Below are 21,176 nucleotides of genomic sequence, written 5' to 3'. Positions count from 1 at the left end.
TCCTCCCCAGCCCTGCTCAGCTTCCTCCTCGAGTACTTTGTGCCTTGCTGGAATGTGCGCTTCGGTTCTGAAAATACCACTTGCTTGCCTGGATGGGGAGAGGTGTATGTGGGGCTGGAGTGTAGCCTACTGTGCAAAGCTAAGTGTCACATTCATTGCCACATCCAATTTTGCCTTTGGCCATGCCCACTACTGGCATACGCCCACCAAATGTTGCCTTTGAGGGGATGCAGCCCTCGGACATTAAATTGGGCTTGAAACAGTATTGGCAATCACTGCATCAGTACAGGATCCGATTGCTGAGCCTCAACATCCAGCTGGCTGCGTTTCGTACTAGATGAAGTTTCGAAATCATTAAAGGCAGCCCCACATGGAGGGGCTACTGCAGACATCTGCTTAATATTATGCTACACTAGAGTTCACTCTCAGTGAGTGACTGATTGTGTCAGGCATGGCTAACATATGGCCCTCTAAATGTTGCTGAACTACAACTCCCATTAACTCTCACTACTGGCCATGCTGGCTCCGGCAGGTGGGAGCTGGGAGTCCCAACAACATCTGACATTCCACAAGTTATCCACCTCTGCTGCAGGGCAAGACAATTTATGGATGTTATCAGAGACTGACACAACTTGACTGGATGGTTTGTGACACCGATGACACTTTGATCGGAAGTGTGCATCTCTGTGTGACAGAGGGAGAGCGAGCGAGAAAGATAGATATGGTGCAATAGCTGGAAGATTGTGCTTCAGGGGGAGGTGTTTGACTTTATGACCTTCTGGTTCTTCCCAATCTCATGAGTTAATGGGGCTCTCTAAATAACATATCAGATAAGTCTTACTCGATCAGATCAATAGCTCAGTCCATCATCTGAGATACCCTGCCTTCAAGAATGGAAGGTATAGTTTGCTATACGGGAAGGAAACCACCAAGCCCAAGGCAATGATATGGAAAATTGGTTTGTCATTGTTGGTCTCAAGTTTCTGATATTCTCAACTTTGATGTACGTCTTCAACCTGGTGATGCCTAACAAAGTGTATATTCCTGGCCTCTGAATCTTTTACCCTTATGAATCCAGTCAGGCTACTGAGCCCTGTCATAACAACATTAATGAGATGCTTATGAAAAAAATAGGTTATGTTATTATTGACACTCACTGCAAAGGAAGTTTAAATTATATTTACAGCCTCTTACACAGGGAGCTGGCAGAGTCTTCTTATGCAAAAATCTGATCATATCAACACTTCTATAGTGGTAGAAGTATTGCAGCTTCAGATACTCCCAAACCATTCGTCAAACACTTGCCTGAGCCTCTTGCTCTGCTCTTCTATTTCTTTAAGACAGACCAATAGGCGAGACAGTATTTTGTCCAGAAGTTATGTCTGTTGGTGGTTAAATCTGTTTAGGGGTTTCCTGAGAACACTCATTTTAATTTTAGGAGCACCCTAATCTCATCTTGCCTGTCTTTAAACATTGCAAGTTTATTAGTATAGAAGGAGTCACGGTGGAAAGAGCTTAGTAGGTTGTGCTTAAAACTTACTTTGAAACTTTCCAAGTAAAACAGGTGAGAAAATAAATTAATTTCTAATAAACAGTTACTTTGTCTATATCTATAGATTTATATACTTAACATATGGTTACCATCAAGAAAAAGCTCAGATGCCAAAAGTTCTGCTGCACTCGTGTACTTCCTGGCTCATAGCAGCTGGTAAGTATCTAGATCACTTCTAGCCAACTTGTATCTTGCTGAGGTCACTGCCAATGTTTGACAACTCAACCCCCAACTCCAGCAACTTTCCTAGTTAGTAGACCCTTTAGCTAAATTCAGCTTTGAAGACAGAGTTAATTCTATCACTCATTTAGCTGTCACTGTCACAGACAAGTCCCAAGTTGCTTCCTGGTTTTACATGTCTTTCTGGGTTGTTTATAGTGCCCCAAATGTACATTTGTTTCCTCATCTGCAAAGCACTGCCCACACCTTTTCTTTCCAAGCAGTAGTATTTTGTTACTGAGAAAAATGTAATTTTCCTGTAGAGAAATGAACACATTATCAGGCAGTTGTGTGAATGTCAGCAACTGGCTGTTTTTGGTGATGTGAAGAGCAATGAGTGGTGCTGTACAAGGAAACTGCTGCTACGATGCATGAGATTATCCTCCCTGTCTTTCCTCCCTCAGGGAACAACCATTGAACAAAAGTCCAGGGCACCAGACCAAACTGGCAGGTGGGCTCCCAAACACACGGGGGGGGGGGGGTTACGACATTTTGAAGTGTACTACACCATTCCAGCTTATTAGGGCCCCCACTTCATGGCCCTTAAGTCCAGTGTCCAAAATTACCCTGCATGAAACCCAAAGTGGGATCAACACCCCCTCCCCCCAAAAATCAGCAGACATCTGCAGCATAACCCACTGAGATCTCTCTGATTAGGTTCAATTGATAGGCATTAGGGCAAGGAAGTACCGTAGTTTTCGCTCCATAACACATATTTTTTTCCTCCTAGAAAGTAAGGGGAAATGTCTGTGCTTGTTACGGAGCGAATGCTTCCCTCCTCTGTGGCTCGCTTTGAAACAGCAAAGCGGGAAAAGAGCCGCTGAGTGGGGAGGAGAGAGGGACAGAGAGCCTGCTTCTTTAAAGGAGCAAAACGGGAGAGGAGCCGCTTACACGAGTGTAAGCGGCTCCTATCCGGTTGGCTCCTTTAAAGCAAGCAGGCTCTCTGTCCCTCCTCCCCACTCAGCTCGCTAAGCGGGGGGGGGGGGATGAGCCGGGGAGGGAGAGAAGCAGAGCCTGCTTGCTTTAAAGGAGCAAAGCGGAAGAGGAGAGGAGCCTTCTCCCCTTATAGCCCTATTCTGCATTATTAGCAGCATCTTTCTCCACACACCCCACACGTGCTCCTTGTCCCTTGAGTACTTTTCCTTCCCTCCCCACTTAAAACGTGGTTACAAAGCACAGATCCATATGGATCCTCAGGATTTTTGCGCTGGGTCACCCCAAATTCACCATCAGATCATATAGCATGTCCATGGCTACAGTTTGCACCCAAAAAAATCACGCACCCACTGTTGCCTGGGGCTGCAGTGGTGCAAAATCGTGGTTACAAACATGGATCCACAGGATTTTTGTATTGGGCTACCCCAAACTCACCGTCAGATCACATGTCTGTGGCCACAGCATGAACCACAAAAATCATACATCCACTGTTTTGTTTAGAATTTTTTTTTCTTGTTTTCCTCCTCTAAAAACTACGTGCGTGTCATGGTTGGGTGCGTGTTATAGAGAGAGCGAAAAATACGGTAAAAGTTGAATGGGAAAAATAGGGAAGGGGCACACAAAACCTTTTGGCATCATCACAAAGCACCAATAGACTCACAGGAGCAGTTAATTAAGAGATTACAACAATAAAAATGACATTTTAAGGAACTGGTTGTCACTGTCAGGGGAAAGCAAATACATTTTGTTCTATTGAATCTGTAGTTAATGCATGTGTTACTTTAAACCACACAAAGCCACTGTTTTGTCAAGCAATCTAGCCAGCACTTGTTTGCAAGCTTCTATGTCTAAGGTAACTCTGCCACAAAGCTTAAGCCATTTTGTTTGCTGTTCTCTCCAGACAATATGTCTGTGGTTTTTCTCTCTCATCACTATTTAGCCTGTAAAGAGCTCTTGCATGCATAAAGCCTTTGAACTCCAGAAACTGAAAAGTCATTATTGCAATCTAATTCACCCAAGCTGCAAAGTCAGCTAGCAGTCACTATTCTTGCTAAATGTTGCTGCATTTTTCTGAAGAAAGGACTAACATGGAACTCCAGGAAATGGGAGGAGATATCCTTTTTGGTTCTTTATGACATTATGATTCCCCCCCCCCTTGCTTTTGTGAAACAGAACATGATCCATGGAAAAAGGAGGAAAACTGAGTCTCAAACAATAACAGCATAATTTTCATATTTTACAGTATGTTTAATGTACAGTTTTTTAAAAACCTTCCTTGTCTCATGAATTTTTGTTACAAGGTAGGGCATTAAATAATTATATGTTACAGATGGGGAACCAAATATAAGACAGCGTGACTTGTATGAGATTACTTAGACTGCTAAGGCTAACTAATCAGACTGCTAAGGTGTAATTTGAACTTTTATTTACCAAGTCCATTACTCTCTGCACTGAACTCAATGGTTCACAATGCTAGATACAGTATAAAATTTTATACCACATCATGCAACCTACAAATCGGGTGAAAATTCTACAAGAGTTCATAAGTATTGTACTCTCCAATTGGGAAAGGAGGAACTGAGAAGCAAAATAAAAAATATTAAAAAATCACAAAATGGCAGTAGGCAGCTTCGGAATAGCAGAAGGAAACTCTGGCCTGCATACCTAGTTAGGCCTACTAGGCCTCTGATTTTAGCCTGCAAAGCCATTCTGGGCAAACCACACCCCCTACCACACCCCCCTGTCAGTCACCTGACATATGGCATCGGGCACATAGATCTGCTATCTCTGATCAAAACATTAAGTGTTAAGATTGGAGACAAGTGATCTCTTATATTCAGTATTAGTGCTAAGCACCAAAGCGCTAAAACTGGAAATAAACTTACCAGAGATTTTTAAAAATTGTAAAATAGCAGGGAGCATTTCTCCTATCTCCAATCTTACAGCATTGGATTTTGGACTACAACTCCCAGTCTTTATGACCAATGGTCAGGGACGATGTAAGCTGGCTTAAGAAATTGGCCTACAGGAGAGACTCGAGGGCTCAGAAGCAATCTCGTACACTAGAAATAGACTGAACAGAGCCTGTGGAATGAGCAATGGTGTGTTTGTGGTAAGGCTTGCTTTTGGTTCTTTGTCATTGCTTAAGAACTGAACAGTGAATTTTCAAATCCAAAGTCAAGACACCAAGAAAGCCAATCTGATATACCACTCACCTTGTGCCTCCAAAGAGGATGATCTTGTCCCCTACTCTACAACAGCACTGCCTGCGGCGAGGACATGGCCCTTTCCCTTTGGGATCAATTTTCTTCCAGGTAAAAGAAACTGGAGAAAACACATACACCATGAAAGCTGAATATTTCAAGCAATCCTGGTAAAGACAAGCCACATGAACAAGCTCTAGTTTGAAGAAGTTTACAAATTTAACACATAGAAACAAACCTTCTGCTTTTCAGCACAAACACTTGAGGTTTTTTGCTTGCAAGTGAAAAAGATGTTCAGGTTTCAAATATCGCAGTCTTTTCTTCATGAAAAATGTTTGTTTGCACTCTTGATATTTTATTCCAAGTGAAGCAGGGATCTTTTGGTTAAACAGAAAAACCCTGGGACAGCTATACATTCATTTTCACCAATAATCCCAAACATGAAATGTATGCAAAGCTGTATGTTTCATTGTACAAGCTGAACATTTCCAGCAGTTAACGAGGAGGATACAGATTTCACACCTTCAAGTCACACAGGACTGTGTGAAGTAAGAAAATGCTACATTACACCACAACTCCTCAAATAAAAGGAACTCTTCCAAATTCTCTTGGAAGACTAAGGATATTATAGTTCAAAGCATTCAGCTGTTCCGGTTTGCACTTCACTTAAAAAAACCCCGGATATTTATTGCATAAGGACCCTTGAAAAAGCAATTGCTTTAGAGGGCAAATGAGAAGAAGGTGACAACCGTAGAACTCAGAATTAAGAAACCACACAGCATCTTCTGAAAACATTCTGCAGATTGAACTATAAATTAACTTCCTTTTTGAAGAGTACATGTGGGTGCACTGCCATCTATTGGTAACTGCAGGAAGTACAGAAGCCATAACCACTGAGACATCCCCACAGAGATGCCTGCTACCGTCTCTCCTTTATAGAGTGGAGATTGGCAAGTTAGTTGTATGAATATAATAAAGGCAGGACGTAGTTACTCTCTGGAGCATACACTGACAAACCTCCTCCTTGAGCATCATACTAAGGTGTGGTGAGATAACTGGAACTGTGTGGCAGTAAACTGAGGACATACATAAGCATCACTTACCATTTAAGGTGGGGCCTTGCAATCCCCAGGCTGGTGTCTGGATGCATGAGTGGGCAGGTTGAGAGCCAATAAGCTGAAGCTAAAGACTAATACTCCTGTGCACAAGGGATTCCCAGGAACTAGAGCACCTTTTTGGATGGGGTTGCATTCCTTCTGAGGGAACAGGTACATATTCTGAGAGTTCTCCTTGATCCATCTTTGTCACTGGAGGCAAAAATGACCTCAGTGGCTAGGAGTGCCTTTTGCTATCCTTGACTGTTCCTGGACTAGGATAGCTTTGCCTAAACAATTTTGGATCAGGTTTTCTGAAAGAATGCCTTCTCCCACACAGGCCTGCCCATTCATGAAAATATTCAGAGGCGGCCATATTCATTTCATGGCAGCTTTGAGAAGGGCCCCTGCTCTGTAGAATGAGCTCCCTACTCATGTAGTATACACCTACTACAGTGAACTTCCACCAGCTGTTAAAACACATCCACTTGCTCAAGCTTTCTGCAGCCTCTGCCATCAGCTGAACAATTCCTAGGTACTGTAACTGTCATGTTCTTTTTACTGGATCATTTTTATTGTATACTGAATTATCTAATTGTATGCTGCCTTGTTATTAGTGTAATGAGACACAGTAAATAAATATTTTAAACAAATGACATAAAGGTAAAGGTAAAGGTACCCCTGCCCGTACGGGCCAGTCTTGCCAGACTCTGGGGTTGTGCGCCCATCTCACTTAAGAGGCCAGGGGCCAGCGCTGTCCGGAGACACTTCCGGGTCACGTGGCCAGCGTGACATCGCTGCTCTGGCAAGCCAGAGCTGCACACGGAAACGCCGTTTACCTTCCCGCTGGTAAGCGGTCCCTATTTATCTACTTGCACCCGGAGGTGCTTTCGAACTGCTAGGTTGGCAGGCGCTGGGACCGAGCAGCGGGAGCGCACCCCGCCGCAGGGATTCGAACCGCCGACCTTTCGATCGGCAAGTCCTAGGCGCTGAGGCTTTAACCCACAACGCCACCTGCGTCCCCTAAAAAACCAATAAACCAATGACATACCTACATATAATTAATGTAAGGAATTCACTTCCACAAGCTGCAATGATCAGACAATAGATGTGTTCCAGCCAGCCATGTCTACTTCCAGGGTACTCCCATCCTACAGCCCCTAGTTTTTCATGCTCAGTCCTCACTGAGTTGGTGGGTGTTTTTTCCTCCTCTTAGTCCCCCCCCACCTGATTTCCCCCCTACTTCTACAGACCCTGTGTTTCCTTGGGCATGCCACTTACTTACTGGCTGAGCCCACAGGAATAACATTCAATCAATTCATCCAAGCTGAGCAGGGGTAGCGGCCGCGGCCTTAGGTTGGAGCTTACAGGTCAACTGCGGCATGGGGAAAGCCAAAGTGAAGGTGGCAGACAGGGGCTGAAACAGCTAGCGGGAACAATCTGAAGTGGTCTCAGCTGCTTTTCAGAAAAGAGAATTTGTGGGCTCTTTGGATATATGTGCAGAATACAAGAGCAATTTAAAATTATTTTCTCATTCATTTTTAAACTTGGCCCTCTGAGGTTGAAAAGCAATTTTTTGATCTAAAGCAGAGCTTAGCAAGTCTCTGGCTAAGCAGGGATTGGAAGCTAGATCTGCTAGGACTATCCAGTACTTTAGTCTGTAAAATCTCACTGAAGGGTTGCCGTTCTTTCTAGTGCTGAGGAAAAGGGTGCCCAAGAGGTTTCTGCACCATTATGGAGGCCTCTGCTATATCCTGCCCTTTCACACTTAGAGGTGGCAGAGCAAACATGACCATGCACAGGAAGGTGGTGGTGGTCATGGCGATGTGTGCACATGTACATGTGTGTGTCCAGTTCCTGAGAAGCCTGGCCAGGGAGCATCAGCCCACTAGAGAAAAGCAGCTGGCCATAAAACTTGAAGAAGCTACACTCTTCTGAATCTCTTATTTGAGAACTCATTAGCAGTGAGCCATATCAGTACCACACAGCCACATTACCAATGGAGAGATGCAAATAAAAGGGTGGAGGGTTTGAAGCTCCTAATGGATATACTTATCCATCAAAGGCATGATCCAAAAGTCTACTGCGCAGTACTGAACAGTCAACCCCTGGCCTCCACAATCCCAAACAGGTACTGGTATTGCTGTTACTGTTGGCAGAGACAGCAACAGTTCATAGACAAAAGCTGCAGGGTCAGGGACACTCACTCCAGGCTCAGATTAAGGAACCAGTATTTGTTGCATTACCCGGGTCCCATGTGGCACTCCAGAGATGTGCTTGGAGCTTTATGGAGTGTGGCTGTTTAGCTTTCACTTCCTCATGAGTACAATGTAGCCATTAGTGCATTGAGCTCCAAATCAATATAGCAACCACCACTTCAGCTAATATTGTTAACTGGGTCCAAGACCTCACCACTCCTTACTGATGGAATCTCTGTGTGTTTGGGAACATACGCTACATGCATCTGTTGAACATATACATCCTACAAAACATATGGGAGCATCTGGGGCATGGAGGAAATGTGATTAATGCATAGCTGTAGCCCTGATCACAGCAGAGATTCTTGGAGGTGCCTGTAATACCAATAATAAGAAGGAATGTCAATTAAAAATACCTGGATCAAATTTCCAGAGATCGTGGAAGTGTCTGTTCAGACGTGCATTGTAGCCACCAAATATATACAGCTCTCCATTGTAGCCAACTGTAGGGAATAGAGAAAGTACATGTCAGGACACCTAAAACGAAGCTCAGTTTCATATCAGTTACAACTGAAAAGTTTTTGTGCTATTCCCCTATGAACACCAGTTGTTAGGAATCACAAGTGGGGAGAATGCTGTTGCACTCAAGTTCTGTTTATGATTTTCCCATAAGCAATCTGGGTGGTCAGTATAAGAACAGGATGCTAGACAAGATGGGTCTTTGGTGTGATCCACCAGGACTCATGTGTTATTGCATGCCACATTCAGAGCTAAGGTTGTCCATTTACATTAGATTAAGAACCATTTCATATTGGAAGAAGGAGGGAGGTAAGCAACTGACTCCAAATTCTTGTCCTCTGTTTTTCCATCTTGTCCAAAATTGATAATGGGCACCTCTCCCAATGGGAGATGCACAAGACTGATTTAGATGCTGATTCCCTGTTCATTGTTGCTTTCTAAAAACAACAAAGGCCCCTATTTGATCTTTTGAAGACTTGTGCCTGATTGGCCAACTACAACTTTCTCTTTAATCTTAATTAGACTTTTCACGCTCGATGGAGTGTAATGATGACTTACATGCTGAGTGGCTCCTTCTGCCTTCAGGAAGGAGGGGAGTGGGAGGAGAGTCCAGCCAAGAGTTTGTGTCTGTGTCAAATACTTTGATTCGGTTACAGTAGATCTCATTGTTGGAGTGGAATGGCCCAAAGCGGTCTGCTCTTCCCCCAAACACATACATCTTTGTCCCAATTATTGTGGCTGAGTGAAAGTCTCTCCATCGAGCTGGTGTGCCCTGAAACAAGAGACTCCTGTTAAGTAAGTCAAAGGGAAATGGAAGTTACTTTAGGAGTAAAAGATATGAAAGGGGATGTAGGTGAAAGGGGATTCTGGGTGCTCAAAATTCTGTTGACTACAAACTAAAGCAGACAAAAGTTAAATGGCAAACAGGGTCACATGCAGGACCCAAAGACACACTAATACCAATACTGACCTTTGTACAGATCAGACTCCAAATCATGTTGCTGCTATCCAATTTGTGGATGTCATTTGAAAAACAATCAGCCTGAAAGAAAGAGAAATTGTTAAACTAGTGGGGATGCTGGATCAAGCACTGCCAGGCATTCTAAAGGCCCTTGGTTATTTTGCTCTCTAGAGATAAAAACAGAGTTTAATTCTTCAGCATTTCCCTGTGGAGCTGAAATATATTAAGGGAACTGAAATAGGTGGCTCAGAAAACAAAGCAGCTGTTCAGACTGACGCACATCAGTGCACACTATCCAAACAACACATTGAATATACATATGCCACTCCAGTTTATATACAGAAAAAAAGAAGTAATGTGAGAGATTAAAACCATGATTTACAGTACACTGGTTCTGAATGTCTGGTGTGAGATGGCAAAGGCTGCCCTTTGCTCTTCTTTTAAGTAAGTGCTAAACATCAGTAGCTCTCATTAACCTCAGCTGGAGTTGTTAAAGAGTCACCAAGTCAGACCAGACAAGCCTTAAGCTAAATGTTCTGAGAGGAATGCATAATTAGCAACAACCTGTAAAAGATACTAGGATTGCTGGGTTTGCCAAAGTTTTGTAACACTTGGACATACCATGGAGAGAGATAAAATCTTTGGATTTGCTGGTGAGTCCCTTAAATCCCATCACCATATTTTCGTTTGTTTCAGTACCCTGCCACACAGACTTTAATTAATGCTGTAAATCCACTGAAAACAAACTCATTTGCCATAAGATCTAGTCCAGGCTTACTCAACCTCAGCCCTCCAGATGTTTTGAGACTACAATTCCCATCATCCCTGACCACTGCTCCTGCTAGCTAGGGATCATGGGAGTTGTAGGCCAAAAACATCTGGAGGGCCGAGGTTGAGGAAGCCTGATCTAGTCACTGAAAATGCCAGTTAGATTCAGCTGCTTGTGTACTGCAAACAGGTTAAGACTCTGCTCAGCCACAAATCAATGGATGGCTTTTGGACACCATCTGTTCCAAATACCTCAATCATCACCAGAAAACAGAGGTGGTCTATTATCTATTTTAGAGTAATTGCAAGAATATGCAGGAAGGGAAAACATTCTGCACATCTTACAAGCACAATTATGATTGTCTTAAGAACTTGTGGAATCTCTCTCTAGTGATGGTGAAGACAACACTAGAAAGTCATCTAGAAAGTCTAAGTCTGTTTCCAAGCATAAATTAACATCTGCTCATACTTCTGATGCAACACATCTCTTAGAAAGTTTGAAATTTTTAGTCATCTGATAGGTCAGGGACTTGAACTAGACTCCCTTTGGACTGTTTCTGTGCATAAAGGTACCCCTGCCCGTACGGGCCAGTCGTGACCGACTCTAGGGTTGCGCGCTCATCTCGCTCGAGAGGCCGGGAGCCGGTGCCGTCCGAAGACACTTCCGGGTCACGTGGCCAGCGTGACGAAGCTGCACTGGCGAGCCAGCACCAGTGCCGCACACGGAAATGCCGTTTACCTTCCCGCTAGAAAGCAGTACCTATTTATCTACTTGCACTTAAGGGTGCTTTCGAACTGCTAGGTGGGCAGGAGCTGGGACCGAACGACGGGAGCTCACCCCGTCGGGGGATTCGAACCGCTGACCTTACGATCGGCAAGTCCTAGGCACTGAGGTTTTACCCACAGCGCCACCCGCGTCAATGCGCATATGCGCGTTTCTGTGCATATTATTGTTATTAATTGAGTTTATACACCGCCCTATACCTAGAGGTCTCAGGGCAGTTCACAGAACAAATTAATATCTATTCATAAATTAGCAACTATTCATCCTTCTGATGCAATCCAACTTTTAAGAGGTTTGACAATTTGATCTAAGATATTTGTTTACTGCCCTTCATATAAATAACCCAGGACAGCATTCAGAACTGCAACCTGTCATAAAAAGAAAGAGGAGGAAAATACAAATGTAGTGGCTTGACAACAAAGGCAATTTTACCTGAAATGTCAATAGACTAAATTGAGTTTTACTTTTTACTTACCAATCAACAGTACAGCAGCTTGCTTTCTAAGAGGCAAGGAGCACAGAGATGCATAACAGCAAGCAGACTTTGGCTCTAAATACATCTAGCCCTTTAAACCAAGGTGTAGACTAAAGCTACAGTCTAATACTCTTGGGAGTAAATCCTACATGCACAGGACATGGCCTCATGCTTGGAGTTCATCAGCTACAATGAAAGTTTGGCATTATTATCAGGATGTGACAGTATGGGGTTACAATAGAGAACATTTCAGTGATCTTTTAACTTAATTCACAAATGTCTTTAAATATAATTGTTGGTAAAGTAAAGAAAGAGGGGGGAAAGTGAAGTGGGAGCAGAGGGACCATTCAGAATTCTCTTTGAATAACTTGATTTGGAAGCACCATTTCTCATGCAGACCTGAACACAAATAGCAGAGATCATAGGATAACTTACCAGTTGTTCATATCCCCCAAAGATATACATGCTCTTTCCCAAGACGCAAGCCGAATGTCCATCTCTTGCTCCCGGAACCATTCCAGAAACTTTTGGTGTGAACCATTTGTGCGTGCCTAATACGTTAAAAACAAAAAAACAGAGAGATGAGCCATTACCAGCAGACACAGAATGTCACGTTGAGGAATTAATGAAAAAGGGCATGGCCCTTGGGGGAAAATCCTAAACAAACACATATCTCTCCTTTTAAGGAAGGAAACACTTCTCTTCCACACAGGACAGTGGAACAGCAGCTGCCTCTCTAGAAGCTATCTTGTAGTTCCTGAAAAACTGTGTAAAGCCACCACTCACATTCTGTGAGATTTCACTATTATCCTACTGTGTATTACAAAGTAAGAAACGGTTGCAATGTTTTGGGAAGCAATTAAACTGTAGGAGAGTATTTTTCAATATCTGAAAAGTATTTTTAATGCAAGGCTGCCTGGTTATCTGTAAAGTTAAAGCAAGCACCTGTCTCAGACGTCCATAAAAAGAAGCACAGATAATCCTCGGAGAAGCAAGAGATTGCCTAACCACAGTTGGCAGTCAGCTTCAGTGCTTATCCCAGGAAGCAGAATAGAGCGGCCTGTTCATAATCCTCTAGCACCCAAGAATCTCTCACAACCTGGCTTCCATCCACAGCCACCCACCTAGATTAACTGGATAAGTATTCCATTCCAACACAAGGTCAATGTAAACTCTTTGGAGATGATTAGCACAAAGGGAAAGTGAGCCTTGCTCCTAGTGGGATGTGTGCCATGCTTGGATTTCTAAATCCAGTCATGTGCTACCCCTAGAGACCTCGGCCAAGAGCTACATATGAAACTAGAGACTGGAGCAGGCTGTGACATCTAATACAGATAGCATTTGCAAGCCAACAAAGGACAATGCCTTGCAGAATAGCTTCAGGGCTTTGTCTAGCCTGAAGTGACTCATGCAAGAGGGTTTCCACCTTTTCCCAAGAGAGGGGAAGGATTAGTAGACTTGCTTTCCAGGGATGGTAGGAAATTGCACAAGCGAGGGCATCCAAGGCTGCCTAGGACTCTGGACAACAACAGTCCCTTGCAGCTTTTTCCACCACTCCTCAAACAAAAATCAGTTTAGCAGCTGTGTGATGCCCCTATGTACAACGGAATTCTATGGATATCTAGTTTTGCTCCCTAGAAGGAACTCCAAGATACCGAGAAAGCAAATTTGTTAAGAGAATTAGCTAGACCTGGAAAGACAGCCCAAGAACCGATAGCCCATCTCTCATTGCATGGAGAGTTTGTAAGATACTGGTTCTCCCTTCTGCTTAGTTTCCTTCTTTCCTGTTGAACACCTTCCTCTTTCAACAAACCTTTTATGTGAAGAGTTCTGATCAGTATCTGAACTGATCTGCAACTTACACATGCAACTGTTTTAGCTGGTTTTATATATGCAGTTGTTTTGCATATGGCTTCTATTGTATGCTTCATAGGAAGTGGTTAATAAATGAAATAAAAATATGCCAACACCTTCCCTAGAGGCAGCATACCCTTTTCCTGCTACTGTACGCAGTCTCCCTGCATTGTGTGGTGCCCACAGTAGTGAGAGCATAATTTCCATGAAGCACCAGTCATGGAGACTGAAGACTGTACAGTGGGTCTCCAACAATTCCCACGTTCTTTGAAAATATTAATCACGTTTCTATAAATGTTATAATCAACAAGATGAAGTACTTTCAAACCTGCTGTTCCCAGTTTAAACCTGGAGACGAACTGCAACTTTTTAGAATATACCCTTTCAGCAGCATGTGACAGCCAGGGATATGGGGAGCAGCAAACACCACTTACTGACGTCAAAGGCGTATAGGACATTGCAGGCTCCTTCAGTGTCATTGCGGCCTCCCCAAATGTAGATGGTGTCCTCAATAAGCACTGCAGAGTGTCCATATCTCATGTATGGAACTTCCCTCACATGGTCCCTGCTGTTTGTCCACACTGGTGGTAGTTTGGTCCAGCGCAGAGAGACTAAAAGGAAAAAGCCCAGAGTGTTACTTGACTGGCTTGCTCTTTTGCATCAGGCTGCTATGCACAGATACTAACTGACAAACAATTCAATTGCTTGGATTAACAGGTCATAATTGTTGGAGGAAATCCAATGCTTTCATGCAGTACTCTCTCTCTCTCTCTCTCTCTCTCTCTCTCTCTCTCTCTCGTGTGTGCACATTAAGATTGCAAAACATTACTTTACTCGGGGGAAATATAAAAGAAAGAGAGAACAATGAAAAGATGCTAAAAAGGTTAGAGCACTAAGAGAATGTGAAAGATGTTCACCTAGTAATAATAATAATAATAATTTATTATTTATACCCCACCCATCTGGCTGGGTTTCCCAAGCCATACTGGACAGCTTCCAACAAAATATTAAAATACAATAGTCCTTCGATATTAAAAGCTTCCCTAAACAGGGCTGCCTTCAGATGTCTTCTAAAAGTCTGGTAGTTGTTTTTCCCTTTGACATCTGATGGGAGGACATTCCACAGGGCGGGCACCATTACCGAGAAGGCCCTCTGCCTGGTTCCCTGTAACTTCGCTTCTTGCAATGAGGGAACCGCCAGAAGGCCCTCGGCGCTGGACCTCAGTGTCCAGGCAGAATGATTGGGGTGGAGACGCTCCTTCAGCTTTAGGGCTTTAAAGGTCAGCACCAACACTTTGAACAACCTGTTGCAAATGTGTTACACTATATAGATGCTGGTGCCAGATAAAGCATACCTAATGAAAATAGTATTTTCAACCGTTGCTCCATTAAAAGAAGACATATATTCAAGAGTTCTAAAAGAATTAACACACACGAGTACAAAGCAGAGAAAATTGCTTTGAAGGCCCATTTAAGGTAATGGTTAAACATTGTTAAAAGCACACAGTGCAAAAGCTCAAAATAGGAAAATGGGTAGCCAAATGGCAGATTAGAATATGTAAGACAGCGCACACTAGAAAAAGGAAAAATATTCAAATCTTATTAATCATTTATAAACAGCAGTAATCAACTGTCTATTTTCACAACAATGTTCTTGGGAACATTGGGCTAAAACAATTGCCGAAGGCTAGTGTGCTTCATTGCTGAGTATTTGAGCTTGGGTCTCTCATAACTGAATCTACTACTCAGTCCTGTTGAAACTTACTCTGCCCTACCATACTCCTGTTTGCTTCCCCTCTTCTGACTCTCCACTGGAATCTGCATATTACACATATGACAATGAAAATCTGTAATTAGCTCCATAAAACTCCATGCCATAGTGTACTACTGCTGCCAAGAGATTCCCCAGTTTAAACAAATAAAACTGCATTTTAAAAAAACACACCTTCCAATTAAGGTTAGTAAAATCAGGTATTTATATAGCTCAGCAGCATCTAGGTCATACTGTGCCATTCCTGTTTAAGCACCCAAGTTTGCCACTAACTGATGAGGCTTGTCCATGCATCATCAAGTGGATCATTAACAGGCTTTTGCACCTTCCCCAAAGAGCTTGGGGTTGGTCAGTTGTAAATGTGACATCTGGGTTGCAACAGAGTAGAACACAAGCTTGTTTTCTTAACCTGAATTATGAACAGGTTGCATTTCGACCATTTCTACTTGATGCTTACCATACATTATATATCAACCGGCTAGTGTCAGACTGCTGTATTATTTTCACATGGTAACAGAAGTAAAAAAAATAAATCAATTTAATAACATAGTGAAAGATGTATTCATGTCACACAGCACTGAAAACTAAAATATGGTGATGGTTGCTCCATGAATTATATGATCAAAAATGTTTTCAGTTATGAAAGCTATCTATAGTTTCTTGCTAAATAATCAATAAGGGAAACTTTGACCGTCTTGTAGTTTCAGCAGATATGTACTCCAGTTCAGAATGGTAGTTATAGGGAAAGCCCTTACAATTTAAGATGCCGTATTTATAGTGTTATTGAAGCTCTACCACTTATTCCAGTGTTCACTGTATAAAGAAAACAAAGCACTGAATACTTGGATAGCTTGTTTTTGGAAAGGGATGTTGATCTAGCAAGAAAAAAATAAAATAAATGAAGTTCTATTAGCCATCAGAAAAATAAATCTAATTTAAAAAGTAATCGCCTTTGCTTTTGTGGCTGCAAATGTGTGAAACTCTTTTTTCCTAGGACACACAATTGACGGTTTTTATAACCCCTTTGATTTTTTGCAAATATGTTTGATTTTTAATACAGTATAACTTCTGGCTTAAACAAGTAAATAATGTTCCATTTCTTTCCACAGCAGCAAATCATTTCCCAACCAATGACTCATTTTTAAGGATTATTCCTTCTCCAAGGCAACCTAAAGGTTATCAAAATATCTTGGAAAGGGAAATCATAAATCAGGGAGTTTTTCCTCCCTCAGCACTTCCTACAATGAAGCTTTGCTCCAACATTTGTTCCCCAAACTTGTTCTGATGATATACTAAAGGTCACTTCATACACAATACTTTTCCTAGACAGCAAGTAGCTCCCAAAGAGGTGAAATTTCAGCAAGATGCATACATGTATTTTTTTTTATATAAAAATATATGCATTGATTTGTTTACTGCTGTATATTATTATTGCAATCTTATACTTTAATGTATTGTAATTCTAAGTTTTAACCTCTTGTTCATGGCTCTGATATTTTTTATAATTAATGTTGATATATAAATGATAAACAGCAATAAATATAATGTTCATGTTGTGTGAAATGGCTGATTCCCATGCTCCTTAAGGACAATTCCTGCTTTTGATACTTTTAAATTCTCAGTGACCTCATCTATGTTTAACAGCTAACTGACCACTACCGAATAAGTACGGCAGCTGGGTTTGTTTGCAACAGCACGTGGACCTTGGATTTAAAGATCTCAAAATCACAACATTCAATCGTATGAAAGTGCTACTTGTTCAGGTCCCTTGCAGCCACACTCATTTTACCTGCATTGAATACATGAACGTCGATCTGTCGCAGTGTCTCATAGTCTTCCCCAGAACAGTAACCGCCAAAAGAGTAGACTTTGTGTCCAACAGCCACAGCAGCGTGGTTTACTCTCCGGGGCCCACCTTCTAAATGCACTGTCCACCGTAACATTCCCTTTTGCAAGTGCTCAGTCCCTCCAAGAAGGGGGTTGGGGCATCAGAGTTTAATGCCAACAGGGCTACCAACCATGTTGGTATGTAGCCACAGAGCTCTGAAAAAGACAACAAATTTACAAATCTTCAAAATGCAACTGATTATGCCCACTGTAAAATGAATATGAGTCTTCCTCTATGCAACAGCTTTCCCACTGGACACGGTTTTAACTGCCTCTTTGACTATTGCATTACATTGTTCCTCTTGGGTGGGAGAAAGCAATTAGTTTTTTCTTGTTAGCCTGCTACATATCTAAGATAGGGAATAGTATTTATTGAATGAGAAAAGGTGAAATATGTAATCATTCAAAAAATGGCAAAACAGGAGTGTTAACTATGTCTCAGCAGTTCAGGAGGGCAGCAAGAATAAGCATTTCCCTCTAGTCATCATTTCTCAATGCATACTCAACAACAGTAATGGTAAAGAGAAAAGATGTTCCCATCAGGTTGTACAGCAATTATTTGTTCTAACAGAAGACAAAAAGAATGTTCATGGCAAATTAATCGCAACAAATGAATTTACAATTCAAGTCTTTTTTCTCTATGTGGGGCAGTTCCCAGTCAAGTCACTACAATGCCCCATCTTATATTTGTGCATCTGATTATTCCCAAATATAGAACCTTACATTTGTCCATATTGAAATTAATTTTGCTGGTTTTGGCCCAGTTCTCCAATCTGTAAAAGTACAGTGGTGCCCCGCAAGACGAACGCCTCGCAAGACGGAAAACCCGCTAGATGAAAGGGTTTTCCGTTTTGGAGGCGCTTCGCAAAACAAATTTCCCTATGGGCTTGCTTCGCAAGACGAAAATGTCTTGCGAGTTCCTGCGGTTTTTTCCCCCTTTCCCCCCCCCTTTTCCTAAGCCGCTAAGCCACTTATCAGCTGATCCGCTGATAAGCCGCTTAACAGCTGATCGCTAAAAGCCGCTAAACCGCTAATAGCGCTAATCTGCTAAGCTGTCAATGGGCTTGCTTCACAAGACGAAAAAAACGCTATACAAAGAGCCTCACGGAACGGATTAATTTCGTCTTGCAAGGCACCACTGTAATATTGAATCCTGATTCTATCTTCTATCTTCTCCCAATTTGGTAACAGTTACAGGTTTGATGAACATCCCCTCTATTTCTTCATACAAGTAATTTATAAAGATGTTGAAAAGCACTAGGCCCAGGACAGAACCCTGCTGTACCCCACTTATTTAATTCCTAACCAAAGAGAGTTCTAGAACCTGGCATCAACCAGTGAAATTGAAAGACTCAAAACAGACAAAAGGAAGTGCAGTTTCACACGGCACATAAACTATGAAATAGGCTACCACAAGATGTAGTGATGGCCAGCACTTGGACGGCTTTAAAATGGGATTAGAAAAATTAATGGAGGATATAGTTAACAAAAGCTATGATGGTTGTGTGCTACTTCCAGTATTTGAGGCGGTATGCCTTTGAATACAGTGGTACCTCAGATTACATACGCTTCAGGTTACATAAGCTTCCGGTTACAGACTCCGCTAACCCATAAATAGTGCTTCAGGTTAAGAACTTTGCTTCAGGATGAGAACAGAAATCGTGCTCTGGCGGCACGGTGGCAGCGGGAGGCCCCATTAGCTAAAGTGGTGCTTCAGGTTAAGAACAGACCTCTGGAATGAATTAAGTACTTAACCTGAGGTACCAGTGTACCAGTAATCACAAATGGGGAGACTGCTGTTGCACACACGTCCTGCTTGAGGACTCCCCAGAAGTACTGGGTTGGTCACTGTGAGAAAAGAATGGTAGACTAGATGTGCCTTTGATCCGAGCCAGCAAGGCTCTTATGTAATAGGGGTCCAGGGAATATATATATAGTTTTACTTGAAGGGTAAAGATCCTCTTTAATGATTTAGAGCTTTGTGTCTGGCTTTTCATCACACACAAGCAAGAAAAAAGCAGGCTGCTTATTAAAGAAGCATTTTCAAAAGTCAATCCCTTGGAGAAAATCAGTGGTTAGAGATTTAAGCCCACACACGTCTCTCCAGCTATGTGTCCAAAATAGAAGGAAAATCAAGACCTGTCTTCTGCTGTGTGATGACTGTAGTGGGAGTTCTTGAAACCTTGTCAAAAGACTTCGTGAAGTTGGAATCTTAAGAGAGAGCTTTTCTCATCAGGTGTTTGAACTATGTAAGAGTTTTAAAACCAAGGAACAGAATATTCTCTACTTGTTTAACTGTTCATCTCCTGTCTGTGGCAACAAACTCAGCACCAGTCCAGTCAACTGGAAATATCCATAGGAAAACAAAATGTTTTCTTTAAGCAGAGGGCTTGCAATGAAGGCCAATAAAGCAACTGAAATCAATTTTCCAAAAAAATTGAAATCAATTAGCGTCAGCCAAATATAGTTTAGTTAGAGTAGTATTCCACCCCAAACACACAGACCAGATGTTAACACTTGAAAACTTTCCCTTTGTCTGGTGTACTAAAATATATAAATTCTTAAAAGAGGTGAAAATTCTAGTATAAAATGCATGATGAAAGGTAACATGGTTAAGAAAGAGGCAGAGATCCAACATGTGATTCTATGATTTTATGTTATATATATTATATGGGACACGGGTGGCGCTGTGGGTTAAACCACAGAGCCTTGGGCTTGCCGAATGGAAGGTTGGCGGTTCGAATCCCCATGACGTGGTGAGCTCCCGTTGCTCGGTCCCAGCTCCTGCCAACCTAGCCGTTCGAAAGCACATCAGAGTGTAAGTAGATAAATAGGTACCACTCCGGCAGGAAGGTAAACAGCATTTCCGTGTGCTGCTCTGGTTTCGTCAGAAGTGGCTTAGTCATGCAGGCCACATGACCCAGGAAAACTGTCTCTGGACAAATGTTGGCTCACTCGGCCAGTAAAGCGAGATGAGCGCAGCAACCCTGGTCATTTGCAACTGGACTTAACTGTCAGGGGTCCTTTACCTTTTTATGGTATATATGTTAAAAACACTGACAAAATGTAACATAAAAGAAAAAAGTATGAGGGATGGAGGCGCCTACAATATACAGTATATTTTTATTTCAAGAGAGAAAAATATTGGCTGAATGTATAAAGTTAGGAACACAACAATGGCTATATAAGATCAGAACCCTAAGAGGAAAAGCTAGTTTATCCTAGTGCATACAAAAGCCATTTCTAAATAATGATAACATCTATTTTCCATATGCATTTTATAAGCTTCACTATAGAGGAAAATGAAGAATAGTTCAGTTTCCCAAACAAGTAATTGGGGCCTTAGTGGGGAAGCTCCTTCATGGAAAAATTCTATATATGCATCCATCATAGTTGCCTTTCAAGCACTGAGCACATCACATGCACATCTTTTAACATGAATGCAATTAAGAAATGCAATTCAGGATTTCTGCAGGTAGGGAGAGGTACTGATAAAGAATTATCTCAAAAGTTTTAGGTACATGTTATATTTTAAGGTATATGTGCCTGTGGCCAGGGATCAAAGACGGAGTTTTCTTTTTTCGTTTTTAAGTACATCTCTAGCCCACCTAGAAAGAAAGTCATGGGGCAAGGCATTCAGGTACTGTCTAAACAATTACTGTGAAATGAGTGTTAGTGCGACTACCGTATATAGTCTGTAGACTTTAGATAGATAGATAGATTTGGAGCAATGCTGTTATTGTTAAGAGGTTACTGTACTTTCTGATAGGTTAAGTGATTGTGACTGACTGCAACTGGAGGTAGGACAGAAGGAAACCTAAGGCAGTGAAGGGTATTATGCGACTCTCCAGATATTTTCCAACTCTCAACAGCACCAGCCAGAATGGTCATTAGTCAGGGGTTATGAGAGTTCCAGTAAACTGTTTTAAACTACATTTTAAATTGTTGTAATCT

General features: G+C 42.1%; 1 protein-coding gene across 3 annotated transcripts in view; it reads right to left on the bottom strand.

Annotated features, from left to right (window-relative positions):
* The window catches only part of KLHDC3 (kelch domain containing 3), a 44,838-nt gene that overhangs the window by 12,568 nt on the left and 11,094 nt on the right, over positions 1–21,176 (bottom strand). For all 3 annotated transcript variants that reach the window (XM_081904272.1, XM_081904271.1, XM_081904273.1), the window contains 7 exons: positions 17,125–17,378; positions 13,999–14,175; positions 12,146–12,261; positions 9,693–9,764; positions 9,281–9,494; positions 8,620–8,706; positions 4,924–5,032 (listed from right to left, as the gene is read on the bottom strand). In XM_081904272.1, the coding sequence (XP_081760398.1) occupies positions 4,924–5,032; positions 8,620–8,706; positions 9,281–9,494; positions 9,693–9,764; positions 12,146–12,261; positions 13,999–14,175; positions 17,125–17,278 (929 nt within the window). In that variant the 5' untranslated portion in view covers positions 17,279–17,378. The remainder of the gene's footprint in view (positions 1–4,923; positions 5,033–8,619; positions 8,707–9,280; positions 9,495–9,692; positions 9,765–12,145; positions 12,262–13,998; positions 14,176–17,124; positions 17,379–21,176) is intronic.

This window comes from Podarcis melisellensis (genome assembly GCF_964234715.1).
Source record: "Podarcis melisellensis genome assembly, chromosome: 3".
In the NCBI taxonomy this organism is placed as follows: Eukaryota; Metazoa; Chordata; class Lepidosauria; order Squamata; family Lacertidae; genus Podarcis; species Podarcis melisellensis.
Note: the sequence above shows the minus strand (reverse complement) of the source record. Positions and strands in the feature narration are given on the sequence as shown.